The 14018-nt window shown below is 34.7% G+C and overlaps 1 protein-coding gene across 1 annotated transcript; it reads right to left on the reverse strand.

The window, feature by feature from the left end:
* Positions 1-698: 698 nt before the first annotated feature.
* On the reverse strand, positions 699-7817 carry LOC143557211 (putative 1-phosphatidylinositol-3-phosphate 5-kinase FAB1C). Its single transcript, XM_077046339.1, has 10 exons — positions 7468-7817; positions 6069-6761; positions 5803-5956; positions 5369-5713; positions 4827-5294; positions 4039-4370; positions 3683-3950; positions 2403-3587; positions 2048-2305; positions 699-1089 (listed from the first exon to the last, which is right to left on the reverse strand). Exons 1-10 carry the CDS (start codon positions 7755-7757, stop codon positions 835-837), a joined length of 4248 nt encoding a protein of 1415 aa, XP_076902454.1. The 5' UTR covers positions 7758-7817; the 3' UTR covers positions 699-834.
* Between the last annotated feature and the right edge of the window lie 6201 nt (positions 7818-14018).

Genomic DNA, 14018 nt, shown 5'->3' on the forward strand with positions numbered 1-14018 from the left:
AAGTACACAAATCAAAAAAATAATAATACCCGGAGTTGTTGATGTGTGGCAGTGGGCGTCGGAGGTATGGGGTGGTCGGAGAGGGTCCGGCGGAGGCAGGGGAGAGGCGGCAGAGGTGCAGGGATGACCGGAGAGTGGGCGACAGCAGCAAGGGAGGGGTGGTCAAAGAGGGGGCGACGGTGGAGAAGAGAGGAGAGGGGTGGAGGAGTTGCTAGGGTTGATGGATGGGTAATGGGTTTGAAGAGAACCGATGTTTGAGAAGAGGTTAGAAGCTAATGGTTCAAGTCTTCTCCAAGAAGAGGACGCGCAGACCTTTTTTAGTGAAATGTCTTTCGAAAAACAAACACACTGCGGACCTCAACATCTGCGCGTGATCTGCGCGGCGCAGACAAAAGTGGCCATGAAGAGCTTTTGAGAAAAAACAAACAGCCCCTTAGAGTGTTAACTTAGAGTCAGGCATTCATTTAGAACATATTGTGTCCATAACAATATGAAATCAGCATTGGTGGTTAATGAACTTTAAGTAAACATTATTAATCCTTAATCCGGACAACCTAACTATTATTAAAAAGATACGTTTAACTTAAAACTTATCTTTATATATATGCACTACGATTAGTAGTGTGCTTAAATGGTGGCGCTTCACCAACTCCTGCTTAGAGGATCAAACGCTACTAGTTAGGCGCACGCCACTCTATGCGAGAGGTGTCAAGTTCAACCCTAGTCATGGGGGACATATTTTGGTAAATGTGATACAAATCAACAAATCAAATGGATTAAAATCGAGATTACTAATGAAAATATGCTCTTCGAAACTAAACGAACACGCACATTTCACGACGACCATTGATCCGGTACAGTAAGAAAATAACTGGTCATGGCCTTTCGAAACCTTCGTTTGTACTGTTTTGGAGATATTATCGTTGGTGACGCGTTCTTGGGCCCACCTAGAATCCCGGATGCTTTTACCCATGTTTCGAGTTGCTTATCCCATGTATACTGTCTCATGAAATCAATAATCCCCATAACCAATTCTTTACTCTCTTCATCGACTCCAACCAACAAAGAGTAATCCATCACGTCAATCGACTGCACATGCACAAGAGTCATGTTTTATCGATCAAAAGTACAACTTACAACGCATGTAATACAACTAATAAAGCATAAAGTTGTTTTGCACAGACAGACCTCGAAAATATTACAACTTTATTCTTTATATGAAAATAAGAAAATTCTTGATCCAGTATGAGATCTTGGATAAGTAAAATAATGTGAACCTTGCGTAAAGACTATAACTTTATTTGTATAAAACTAAAAGTTGTTTTATACCAACTTCAAGAATGCTAAATTGCTAATATTACGTTAAATCGATCAAAGGTACAACTTTTAATGCACATAATATAACTACTAAAGCATAAAGCTGTATAACATAAATGAGCCTCGAAAAGTTTACAACTTTATTCTATATATGAAATTTCTTGATCTAGTATGAGATTCACGGATAAGTAAAATAACGTAAAAAACTTTAAATGCATAAAACTCGAAATTGTTTTATACCAACTTCAAGAATCATCATCGTACTCAGTATATCCCACCAATAGCAAAGCTATGGTAGGGTCTGAGGAGGGTAAGATGTAGGCAGCCTTACCTCTACTCATAGGGAGAGAGAAGCTGCTTCCGGTGAGACCCCCTGCTCGATAGTAGTTTTGCATCAAGCCTTGGACATAAGGCACATAACACTCAATCATCGGGACACCGGCTGATCGGTGCATGTACCCTTGTCTTTCGGCTATCTACGCCACCACATGATGCCTGATTAACCTTCCGCCACTTTTAACGTTATTTTCACAAGATTAGTAAAATAACGTTAAAATTAGTGCAATTTCACTTTTGCCCACCCGAGAGTTCACACATATATACATTATTTTGCCCACCCGAGGGTTCACACATATATACCAACTTCAAGAATGCTAATATTATTTAAGGGAATACTAAAACTAGTTATATAGGCCTCATTTTATAAGATTATTAGGGAAAAAGACGTTACCGCTAAGAAAGATGTGTCATTCCAAACAGCTCTTTCAAGATTTCTCTTAGCTTTGCTACCAAGAAAAAGCGGATTGGTACGCAAGGCTTCCAATAAGTTCATATCAAGCATCGTCCCTTTAATATCCGAGTTATAACGTGATCTTGCAGACCCTTTTAGATCATAAACCCGAGAGATGTTTTTCTTGAAAAACAAATTCTCCATCACCATCACAATCGTTTTTGATTCTTTCCCACCTCTCAAATGCTTCACATTAACCTTTCACCATTAAACATACATCATCAAATTCACATTAAAAAGAAAAACAGAATCTTCACTGAATGACTAAAAAAAGTCAACAAGTAAAAAAGTCAACCTGATAAATGCCGACGATTTTAGCAAGACAAGTTGGGCTGCCGGTGTTTAGCGAATCGGTCAAGTATTTGAAATACTGTGGTGCGAATTCCTCAAATGAATCTAGCTCGGTTTTAGTGACTCCCTTTATTAAAAACCGTTCGTCTAAAGATTTTGAAAACTCGGCCCCACTTTTCCCTCCTTGTGCAACCCACTTCTTGCATCGGCTCAAAGAACGCATGTAGTCGATTTCACTCGGACAGCATTTTTTCCTAAGACCATCAAATTGCTTTGCAAAATAACACGTTACCGAGAATTTGACTTTTCCACCGGGACCCGATTCGTCCTCGAAATGAACCGTTAAATGATTTGAGCTTTTAGGCTCGGGATATAACAATCCGCTTGAGAACGATGAATTGTCGAAATCATTGTTAGAGCCAAAAGACTGCCAAGATGAAAGCCTTGGAGCCAGTGAATGGTTTCGGTTGAGATACGGTTTATCAGTGAACCAGTCTCCGTATTCTTTAGAAGCAAGGGCGTATGATATTATACTCGTCGGCTCGTTTTCATAAACGGCAACGACTAAGTTTTGACCGCAGATTAAATGGGCCCCGTCAGGGAGAAACGACGTTTGGGAAAAGAGCGGTTTTGAAGTCCGTAAGAGTTCGAGTTCCTGATCTGCATTGGGGAGAACTTGTGTGTAACTCCTGTGTATGCTGCAAACACGATCTTTGACTTTGACTTTGACTTCGATCATGTGAGTGTGATTTTTCGATTCTTCATCCTTCATTCTTTCTTCAAGAGCCATAGCAGAATCAAAGGAATACACCCGAGCAGGTGTGGAAGTCAACCTCCTATAATGTGGATTCCCGGGTCGGGTCAACAGTCCGGTCCATGCAGAGTCAATTTTTTCAGATAATAACGATGCATTCCCTTCAATTCGACTTTCACCGATTTCTTCCGTTTGGTCAACTTGATTAAATTCTGGGTCAACGGCTGCGTGACTATGGTCAACAGTATCTTCAATTGCCGAATAACTTCTTTGGTGTTTGACCTCAACATTAGAGTTCTTATTATATAAAGAATCTAGCGACTTGAGTCTTCGATCCCAAACATGCAAACTGATTGTGAGGGAATGTCTCAAACGGTTAAGTTCAAAAATATCGATTTTAGTTTCGCATTCTTCAGCACATGGATTAAGCAGACCCTATATCAAGAAACAAAATACGAACGGTAATTAATAAACAAAAAAACAGGATAAACATCAAATCTTTCTACTTTTTCAAGATCGGTTTTACTTACTATGTATACGTCTCTTTCTTTGACCAAATCTTTTTTTAACTCGATTTGTTTACTTAAGTCATTTGTATCTGAAACCCCCTGTCGAGTCTCATGTAATATATCAGATATCTCATTGTACAATGCTTTTGTCTTGCTCAAAAGCTCCACTACTTCTTTCTTTAACCAATCCTGTTGAACGTGGCCACCGAACTGTAGTACGGATGGCGGCAAACGAACAGAAAGAATATCGATTGGAGAATACCGGAAAAACACAACCATATCCCCCAAGCTGTACAGGTCAGACACAAGTTAAGTTAATCACGTCGACATAGAAACATGCATATATACATACATATAACGTTAAAAGACGCTTTTACCCGTAGAAACGAAGGCAGTCTCTTTGCAGAGAATGACCGCAGCCCGCGATTCGATTAGCAGTTGCGTGATTTGAAAAACTAAGTTCCAAAAATTTCCCAAAAGAAAGACCCCATGCAGCATTAGACATAACCACCCTAGGTGTCGCGGGTGGGACCCCGTTTACAGGCGGGCATCTGAGACACCTGTGCCACATCCATATCTTTCCATCTTTCTCACCGGGTAGGTTCAGGGATGGAAGCCGTTTAACATTAATTGTTAAATTCCCCTGTGGGTGAGTATAGCAGATCACATGGGCTTCAGCTGGTTTGTTGCAAGATCGACATGAAGATGTCTGAATGAAAAAGCCGAATCAAATCCAACCGTAAAATGATAGAACAGTTAATATTATTATTAAAAAATGTACAAAAGACAAGAGATATCATTAATATTAAATATACCTAATTATAATGATCATCTTGATACATAAGTGCTCAATCTTTTTTGTTAATAAGTGCAGTTTAGGCAAAAAAAACAAATAAAATAAAAAATTGTATTATTTGTTACCTAATAAAAAACGGTAATCTTGAAGGGTAAAGGTTCAAATTTTCTTGTTAACAGATGCAGTTTAGGTAAATAAAGAAACTGTTAACTTTTATTTGATCGAAACGATAATCTGAAGTGTAAAGGTTCAATCTTTTTGTTAACACACGCACGGTAATCAAGATCTTAAAGGATAAAGGTTCAATATTTTAATTGGCACATGCAATTAACAGTTTTAAAGCATATAACTTATTTTTATTAACGTTACCTGATCAAAAAGATCATCTTGGAGATACCTCCCGAGTGGTTTATCAAAGCATCCATAGAACTTTATACGCAAAAGTCTCGATCTTTCACATATGTTACCATTTAACACACACCGGTTAGAAAACGAAACTAAAATGCTCTGATTATTATCCGTTGCTGAATAATATTCATTTGAGTCGTCAGTTACTTCAGTTCTTTCAGTTGATTCACATGATGTTGTTTCTTCCACGACGGCAGGGGTAGATACGCCAGTTCTATTCATTGTCATATCGTCAACGGCAACGTCATGTTCATCAGGTTTGGAGATGTCGGTGGTTTCCGAGGGCTTTATCGTCAATTTAGGTAAAGTAGCACCCTCGTCCGCCAGGAAAGACGTCTCTAGTGATAAATGATAAGCAGCAAAGACAGCATACTGAACAACATGTTTGACTTTCTTTAGTTCTTCCCGACATGACCCTTTTAACAAAACCTGCAAAAAAATTAAAAATATAAATAACCATAATATTTTGTGAAACGGGTCATTTGGAGAGTTGAAAATTTTACCGTGCAACCTAACCGCCTGGGACAACCATCAAAAAACATCAATGTTTTGGATGGTTTCTTGGTGAACTGAGTGGCGGCTTCATGGTGTTCGGTGAACTTTTCCAGTCGAAATAATTCACATTGGCCCAAACGCGTGGTGGTGATCTTATCCACAGATGGAGTTATAGAAGTGCCAGTACATCTGGCTATACGTTCTAATAAAGGCCGTTTAACATTCGAAACCAATGAGATCTCTTTGGCTAAAAGATACTCTTGTGCATATGGAGATACACTCTTTTCTACTAGTAGCACATTTGGACGACGCGCCTCTATTTTTGAAACAATCATCTTCAAATGATCAATTTCCTGTTTTTACATTAAGTTCATTGACTAACGTTAGTTTCTCCAAACTTTGAAAAGATTTAACAATGAAATATTGTGATTTTCAAAATAACCTGCTGCAGTAACGTCTCCATAGAAGCTAGCTGATTTTGAGCCCTTTGATACTCAAGGGCCCCACCTAATATAAGCAATCTCGGGTTCTTGTACTGGGAAGTCATGCGCTTGTGTTTTATATTTTTTGTACAAACTACTCCTTTCACAAACATGCTGCATAGAAAGGAAAACAAAAGAAAAGTTTAATTGTCACGTCATCTGTTTATTTGAAGAAGGAATCAAACTTCAAGAATATTATTGTGTCGGTAACTCACTAACTCGGTACCTTTCATTTGGGCTTCCTGATGCTACACATTTAATCTTCACATAATCACCAGGATCCATGCTGCCACCTCTGCTAGTATCCGGTTTCACAAAGTTAGCAGCTTGCCATGCTAAAGACGTAATGACATCAAGCCAATTATCTGCCGCCACATACGCAGATTGCAATAGCTGAGATACAAGAGCCCTGAAATGACCCTGAACTACATTTTCCAAAGGCTTTTTAAGCTCGAAACTTTTATCACTTTCTGAAAGAACACACATAAGTGTATCACTAGATGAAAAAACATCGCCCGCGGGTCCCATTTCATCATCATCGTCAGCATACGAAAAGAAACCGGCTTCTTCGTCATGTAATGGCAGAGGATACCAAATAAGACCGTTGTTTTCAAAATCTAACGGCTCGTATTGGGTACAAATTTGGTGGCTTTCTAAAACAGTCACCAACGGTTTGTGGTCATTGGGACCATCGGTTATAGACCTAGGAGTTCCCTGGTCATCGGGCTGTACAGAATAGCTAAGTCTAGTGGAAGTAAAGTGGGCCCTACATGGGCAGTCGGATGGGCTCGAACCAACAGACGTTAAATTGTGAAATTCATGTCTAGTGTTGGCACTACTGGAATCAACATCTGAGGTGTCAAGACTATACGGGCTGATGATGTTTTTCAAAGAATATCCTCCCTCGTCTTCGTCACTCCTGCCATCAACCAGAATAAGGAAATCAGATAATTATTAGTTTATAAGTTGATCAAGTCGTCAAACAAACAATATATGTTTTATCTCAATAGTCGGTTTTCTTACAAAAACTCTTACTTTAATTTGCAGATCGAATTATTTGAATAAAAAATAATCAGAAAATTATAATCTAAAAACACATCTAAAGATAGAGGTGCACAAACTGGTTTAAAACTCAAAACCGGTTTGGGTTGAAACCGGCTCGGTCTGGTCAACAAAAGTCAAAACCGGTTTATGATCGGTTTCGGTTCAGGTTGAAACCGGTTTCCGTTCAGGTTTTGAGCGGTTTTGGCCGGTTTCGGTTCGATTAACTGGTTTTGGTGGAGAAAATTACAAACCGGTTTGAACCTTTGGTTTCAATCGGTTTCAAACCGGTTCAGTTTCAGTTCGATTTTCAGGTCGGGTCAGTTAACCGGTTTATTTGCCCACCTCTATTCAAAGAATCCCATAAAGTAGTTCAGGAGTTACATATGTTTTTCAATGAGTTATGATGTATTTTTATAATATTCCATAATATCATCAAACTGTCTAAAGTTAGAAACTTTGTTTAAATCACACATAAAATTATTAAACATATAATAAAATATCAAAATCAACAAAAAAAATCTTGAAAGAAACGATTTCGAGCATCAAAATCATTCGATTCAAATACACACAAAAAAAAGTACCTGCTCATGGAATAATCTGGTAACGGTAAATCACAAGGATGAATCTTATGACTAAACTTGTCCCCGAACTTCTTTTTAATCTCAAACCCGCCACAAAATATGCACGATCCAACATCAAGCCGACCTTTCGTGCCACTTTCTAACTCATCGTCAACAACAACTAACAAACCGTGTCCTCGCACACAGCTCTCGCAAAACAACTGGCTACACTTCCGACATTTACAACAACCGCAAGACTCCGAAACTCTCATTCCACATTCACAACATATAAGTTGACCAACATTATCCATGTTGACTTCACCAGACGTAGAATTTGTATCACTTGTTCCCCAATAAATTAAAGTTACAAACTTTATCATCAAATTCTTGTTATATGATAATAATAATAATAATAATAATAATAATAATAATAATAATAATATTTTATTAATTTCCTATGTCAATAAACTAAAAAAATAAATGATTTAAGGAACAAAAAAGTCTCCTTTAAGTCATATAAATGTTATATACACACATACAACATCTCTTTGAAGCTCTGAAACTCAAATTGAACATTAAACTGAATATAAATGTTATATCCACAGCTTAATTGCTTCAATTGACGTACGGAATCGAGCATTTGAACTGATTGTAATGAAATTGACGAACTGGAGTACGAAATTAACCGGTTAAAGAGGTTCAATTTCATCAAAACAGAGGAAATTAGGGTTTTTTTTTAACTGAAATTAAACTTCAAATTGATCAAAATTGAAGTACTAAAACAATCAATTGAACATATTATGATAAGATTGAAGATGTAGAGTATGAATTCAACCGATTAAAGAGGTTCAATTTCATCAAAATCATCAAAACAGAGGAAATTAGGGGTTTTTTGCAACTTCAAATTCATCAAAATTGAAGCTCAGAATCGAACAATTGAACAAATTAAAGCAAAATTGTTGAGCTGGAATACGAAATTAACCGATTAAAAGCTTCAATTTGATCCAAAAAGAGGAAATTAGGGTTTTTTTGCAGCTTCAAATTCATCAAAATTGAAGCTCAGAATCAAACAATTGAAGCGATTACAACAAAATTGATGAGCTGGAGTATGAAATTAGCCGATTAAAAGCTTCAATTTCATCCAAAAAGAGGAAATTAGGGTTTTTTTGCAGCTTCAAATTGATCAAAATTGAAGCTGAGAATCAAACAATTGAACAAATTAAAGCAAAATTGATGAACTAGAGTATGAAATCAACTGATTAAAGAAGAAATTAGGGTTTGCAAGTGCATATGAAGTTAAAAATTGAAACTTTTATGTGTTTGCTTTACCGAATTTAATGATAGTGCTTTCATTTTCAGTACTCTGAAACTGTATTTAAAATTGTAGATTCATTATTATTATTATTATTATTATTATTATTATTATATACATATACACACGAAGAATAATAATAATAATAATCACGTTTCTTACCATAGTTTTACGGATCATGCGCAGTAGCTTATTGACGTCAAAAAACTGTAACTTTGTTTTCAGTAGAATTGTATTTGTCATTCAAAAAGGGTGACGGTACAGCTTGTTGTCCGCTTGTCCATATCTGTATTGTAATTGGATCATTATATTTAAAATATGAAATATAAGTTAATATTTTTATTTTAAAAATATACTATTATTGTATTTAGTAAACCCTAATTAGATTTATGTCTCTGTTTTAACTGTCTTAATCACTATCTAATCTAAGAGAATCTTTGACAGGGGTTTGTAATGGCCCACCATTGTTTCACTTTTTTTGAATATTATTTTACTTGAAACCCCCTCAAGTTTTAACAAGTTATTTATGTCACCATTTATCTCTAGATGAGTTTCACTTTTCATAAGGGCGGTAGAGGCGTTTCCAGGTATTCCTTTGCGGGAGCGATACATCACCGCCAGCCAAGCGGGCATCAGTTGAAACCATGTTAAGTTGGTTATAGTAACCGAGGAACGATGGGGAGAGAGAGAGAGAGAAATGTGTTGGTGTCTGGAGAGGAGAGAGGTAGACAAATGGTTAGACGGGTAGACGATAACACAGCATATGATAATGGATGTTTGAGAGTTTGACGGGTATCTTTGGTTTGTAATGAGTTGTCGAAGGGGTGTTGGATGTTAGCCAAGTTTCTAAGAGTCTCGCTTAATAATTAAATAAAAAGTTTGGGTGTTAACGAGCTAGACAGAGCCTAAGCTCAAGCTCGCTAGCCAGCTTGAGTTTGCTATTTTTAAGCTCAATCCGAGTTATTTTGCAAGCATATATCAAGTAGCTCGCGATGCTTTTGTTTAAAGCTTTGATGGCAATTCTAAATATGTAGCATAATCCATGTAAACATAGTGTTGATAGTTGATTTGTGTCACTGAGTAAACACTCGTAGATAGCTTAGTAAAAAGATTATTATTTTAAAATTTTTAATGTAGTTTTCAGTATTTTAAATTTATTGTGTATGAATTTGACCAACAACATAATCTAACCTTATGATTATGTCATGTATTTTTACTATATTGGTGAGGTTATATACCGAAGTTTTCATAGCCTGGTGGTATTGAAGTTTGTGTATATGTAAGATTGAAGGGTTCGAGTCCCATTTTACATATTTAGAAGTAAGATTAAACGGGTGTATGTTTCTCGTTCCAAAAAAAACAATGTGATAAGGTTATATGAAATTAATTTCCTTTTTTAATTCTTATCACTTTTAGAGGCTTTTATTTGCATCTACAAAGATTTATAGGTGGATGATGAATTTGGTATAGGATCATAACAAGAATGATTTATGTATATGTGTGTGACCTCTTTTGAATTTCACTATATGGGTAATATGTATGGAACTTTTTAAGGATTTACAAGTTACAACATGTGATCATCAAAAGGTTTGTTGGGTATGCCTAGAAATCTTGGAACAATCTTGTTCATTTACTATTTTAATGCACAATATAATTTGTAGTTTATTCAGCATAAGACATTTAAGCAAGTTAATTTTCAACAAGTATGGTATTCGAAACATAACTTTTAAAACATTTGTTTATGGTTACTTAGACGTATTTTGTAAACCATTTTTGTCAATACATTACAACCGGTGTCTTAACTTAATACTTAGTTATGCCGTATGCGTAAACTCGTCAACCACAAATATATGTTCGAACCTCTTAATGCTTTAAACTCAAATTCATATGGTATGTTGTAAATTACTTAACTCCTCCTTGAGTGACTATTGTTTGTGCACAATGGTATATGCATGCTTAGGCATAGGCCATATCTTAAATCTTAAATTATAAATATTTGAGATCCTTTATTCTAAAACAACCTTTAAGAGGACATGAGGCCCTACACAGAATTAAAAGTAATCTGGTTGTCTAGCTTTGATTTGTTTGATTACCCCTCATTGATTTTGTTGTTGCGATCGATTACTTTTTTGAATCATAAAAAGTTTATTAACTAGAATACTCTGGTGCGTACGGTTCAGTTCAGTTGTTATTTATTAGCCTTCACCAAATTAATTAATCGGTTTTCGGTTCAGTTACTAAAATACTTGACAATCGTTGTGCCACCAAAAGAGCATAATTCTCTAGCGCAACACACTATGTGACAAAAACCCCGGGGTGTGGGGGGGGGGGCTCTGGGTTCGAACTGGTAACCTTTGTACAAGTCCTAGCTCAAATCCTTCATCGTCAATATACATCCAAAAGTAACACAAGTGAGATTTGAACTTGGGTCTCCACTGAAGAACTCAAACCTCCTATCATCGTCATTGATGCTACTAATATTAATGTATTGATTAAGTTAATTATTTAATTATATTTGTAAAAATTAAATTTTTATTACCTTTCTTATAATCATTTGTATTGTATTATTATTTCGCAGCTGATGATGAAATTATTTCATATACTTATGATATCATGCTACAGATCTCTGTTCCAAAGTTATAATAAATTTTTTAATAGTTTTTAATTTTAGTTTGTTTGATGTAGGTTTAAGTAAAAATGCATAATTTAGGTTTAAAGTTTAGTTAATAAAATGTTACACAAGTTGAAGTTAATATAGAAATGAATGATGTTATGAAACCCGTAATTTATTTCATTTTGTTGAGAACGATGGTAAAAACGAATATTCACGTGTGCACTTGTACGCTTAAAACAAACGAACCAACATTCATGTCAGATATTAACCTTGTTAAGCAACATGGTCGAGTATTTTGGTTCCTCAAAGCAGAACCATCAACCATGTTAGGTTTAAGCTTTGATCATGTTGAAGGTAGTTCACATAATTCAGTTGGATCAACCATAAAAGTGTTTTACTATATCAAATCATCAAAATTTACCATGAATAATATATCAGTTCTTTATAGTTAAACCTTTTACATTTTCAAGCTTTTGATAGTTATGAATGATATCATTTTTATTTTTGTTCAATAATTTTAAAATTTGATCGCATGGACACGTGCTTTATTGCAACTCATTTTATAATATAAAGTATAAGTTAAATAAACTAATATACTTTTAAAGATCTGTACGGAATATTTAGGTTTCCATCAAATTTGATTATTTGTTGAGAAAACCCACTGAAATGCACATGGAGAACCTTTTTCTTTCTCCAACGTAAGTATATGTACATAACACTAAAATAAAACTCAATTTATTTTTGTTTACTAAGGGTATGTTTAGTAGTTTTCAATGATTCTATTAAAAGGCCAACAATAAATCAATAATCATTTAGTATGTTTGGTTCAGTAAAGTGACACCTCTTAATCTGTTATCAAATCTTTAACCATTAATATATCTTTAAAATGATACTAAATAAAAATTTATCACTTTATCTCTTCATATTTGTTCTAAACTTTTGTTTGCCACTCACACCTCACATCCTCGACCCATAGTCCACCACCACCACCACATCGGCGTACTTTGCACTTACTCAACACTTATTGGTTCAAAGTCTCTTAATCATTCAGACATCTTACTGATTCAGCACTTACTGATGTAGAGGTTGTCAAATAGTCCCTAAGATATGTTGGAACCCTGTTACATTAGTTTTATTTATTTTTATCATAAGTGAACTTTTATGTGTGTTAACATAATAATAAATTAATAATGTGTTTTACTGTTTTAATCAGGGAAATAATTTAAATAGTTATAGAAGATATTGTTGTTGTTTGAAAATGGGGAGAAGGGGAGAAAAATCCAATACCTAGACAAGAAACATAAGTCAATAATAAAATTATGAATTTGATAAATTATAGAAGAATCTAAATACCGAAAGTTATTCAATTATTTTTATCAATCTATCAAAATTTGACATGATCTTTTATTGTTATTATATGTTTCTTGTAATACATTATTAAAAAAATTGGAAGTCATCTCCATTTCTATGTTGATTAACTAATTAATATAACTTTTTCTAGATTAAAAAAAATAAATCCATGCCAACAACTAACCATAATAAAAAATAAAAAACAAACTAAAAAAATAAAAACGACTACCCAAAACCAGACAGGGTTGATCCTTATCTAAATCCAAGTCATCAAATGAGACTTTTTAAGTGGGGTTTTATTTATGTACCAATGTTTTTATAGCATGAAAGGTCACAAGAAGTAATATATGTATATTTCTTATAGGTTATACATGTATAGACACTTCACACTTGTGTGATGTATGAAAATTGCAAACGTGGGGCGGATATATCTTGATATTTCTTGCAACTTATGTGTTGGGGTGTTCACGAATCAAGCCAAACCAAACGTGGGTTTGCTCATGCCTGGTTTGGTTAAAAACTAAGCAGAAGCGAAAATTTTGAATTTAAAAAAACGAGTGATGTGTTTATTCTTGAACTTGGTTTGGTTTGTAACCGAGTATATTAGTCATTTTGGTTTCGTACAAAATTTTTAATTTTAAATTTATAGAACTTCAAAATATCACTAATTCGCATGAATTTTACTACATCATTAGTTTTAATTTATTATGGTAGGTTTAAACTTTAAAGTCATAAAGGACCAACTTGTTTTTCAAACGTACGATGTGTTATAATTATTTAGGTTCACTGAATTAGATAAAGACTGAAATAAAATTCAATATATTTATAACTTTCGATCATTGTGTTAAATTTGTCAAACATAGAGAAAACTACTCGAATCCTAATTTCACTTATTTTTTCTCTTAGCCACATGAAGACCACTATGCTAAAAATCAGGCGTCGGATAATCAAACACGAGAACACGCAATTGAATAACTTGTTCGGCTATTTTCTTTATTATGATAAAGGATATTGGATTTTAATAATTCGAACCAAATGCTATTTGCCGATACTAAAGGCGTTGTATATTTTTTTCCGAATTTTAAACTAATGTTTTAGGTCTTTTATCGGAAGAAGGATATAAGTTTATTGATGTAAAACTTAGTTCGAAACGGTTTATACTATATTACTATACTCAAAACCTAAACAAGCTATGACTCAAAACACTTTTAAACTTATTCTAACAAACTCGATAAACATAATTACTTTAAACAACTAGATAAACTTAAATAAGCGACTCAAACACAAACTCTAATA

Source organism: Bidens hawaiensis, unplaced genomic scaffold, assembly GCF_021521415.1.
Source record: "Bidens hawaiensis isolate Kalapana, Puna unplaced genomic scaffold, B.hawaiensis_p1.1 tig00018846_1, whole genome shotgun sequence".
NCBI lineage: Eukaryota > Viridiplantae > Streptophyta > Magnoliopsida > Asterales > Asteraceae > Bidens > Bidens hawaiensis.

What these genes read in the sequence shown, in the direction of transcription:
- LOC143557211 (XM_077046339.1), bottom strand. Translation starts at nt 7,757, where the DNA reads ATGGATAATGTTGGTCAACTTATATGTTGTGAATGTGGAATGAGAGTT. An exon ending in CCAGGCGGTTAGGTTGCACG is followed by an intron (nt 5,295 to 5,368) that starts GTAAAATTTTCA and finishes ATTTTTTTGCAG; the next exon opens with GTTTTGTTAAAAGGGTCATG. An exon ending in AAGATGATCTTTTTGATCAG is followed by an intron (nt 4,371 to 4,826) that starts GTAACGTTAATA and finishes TTTTTCATTCAG; the next exon opens with ACATCTTCATGTCGATCTTG.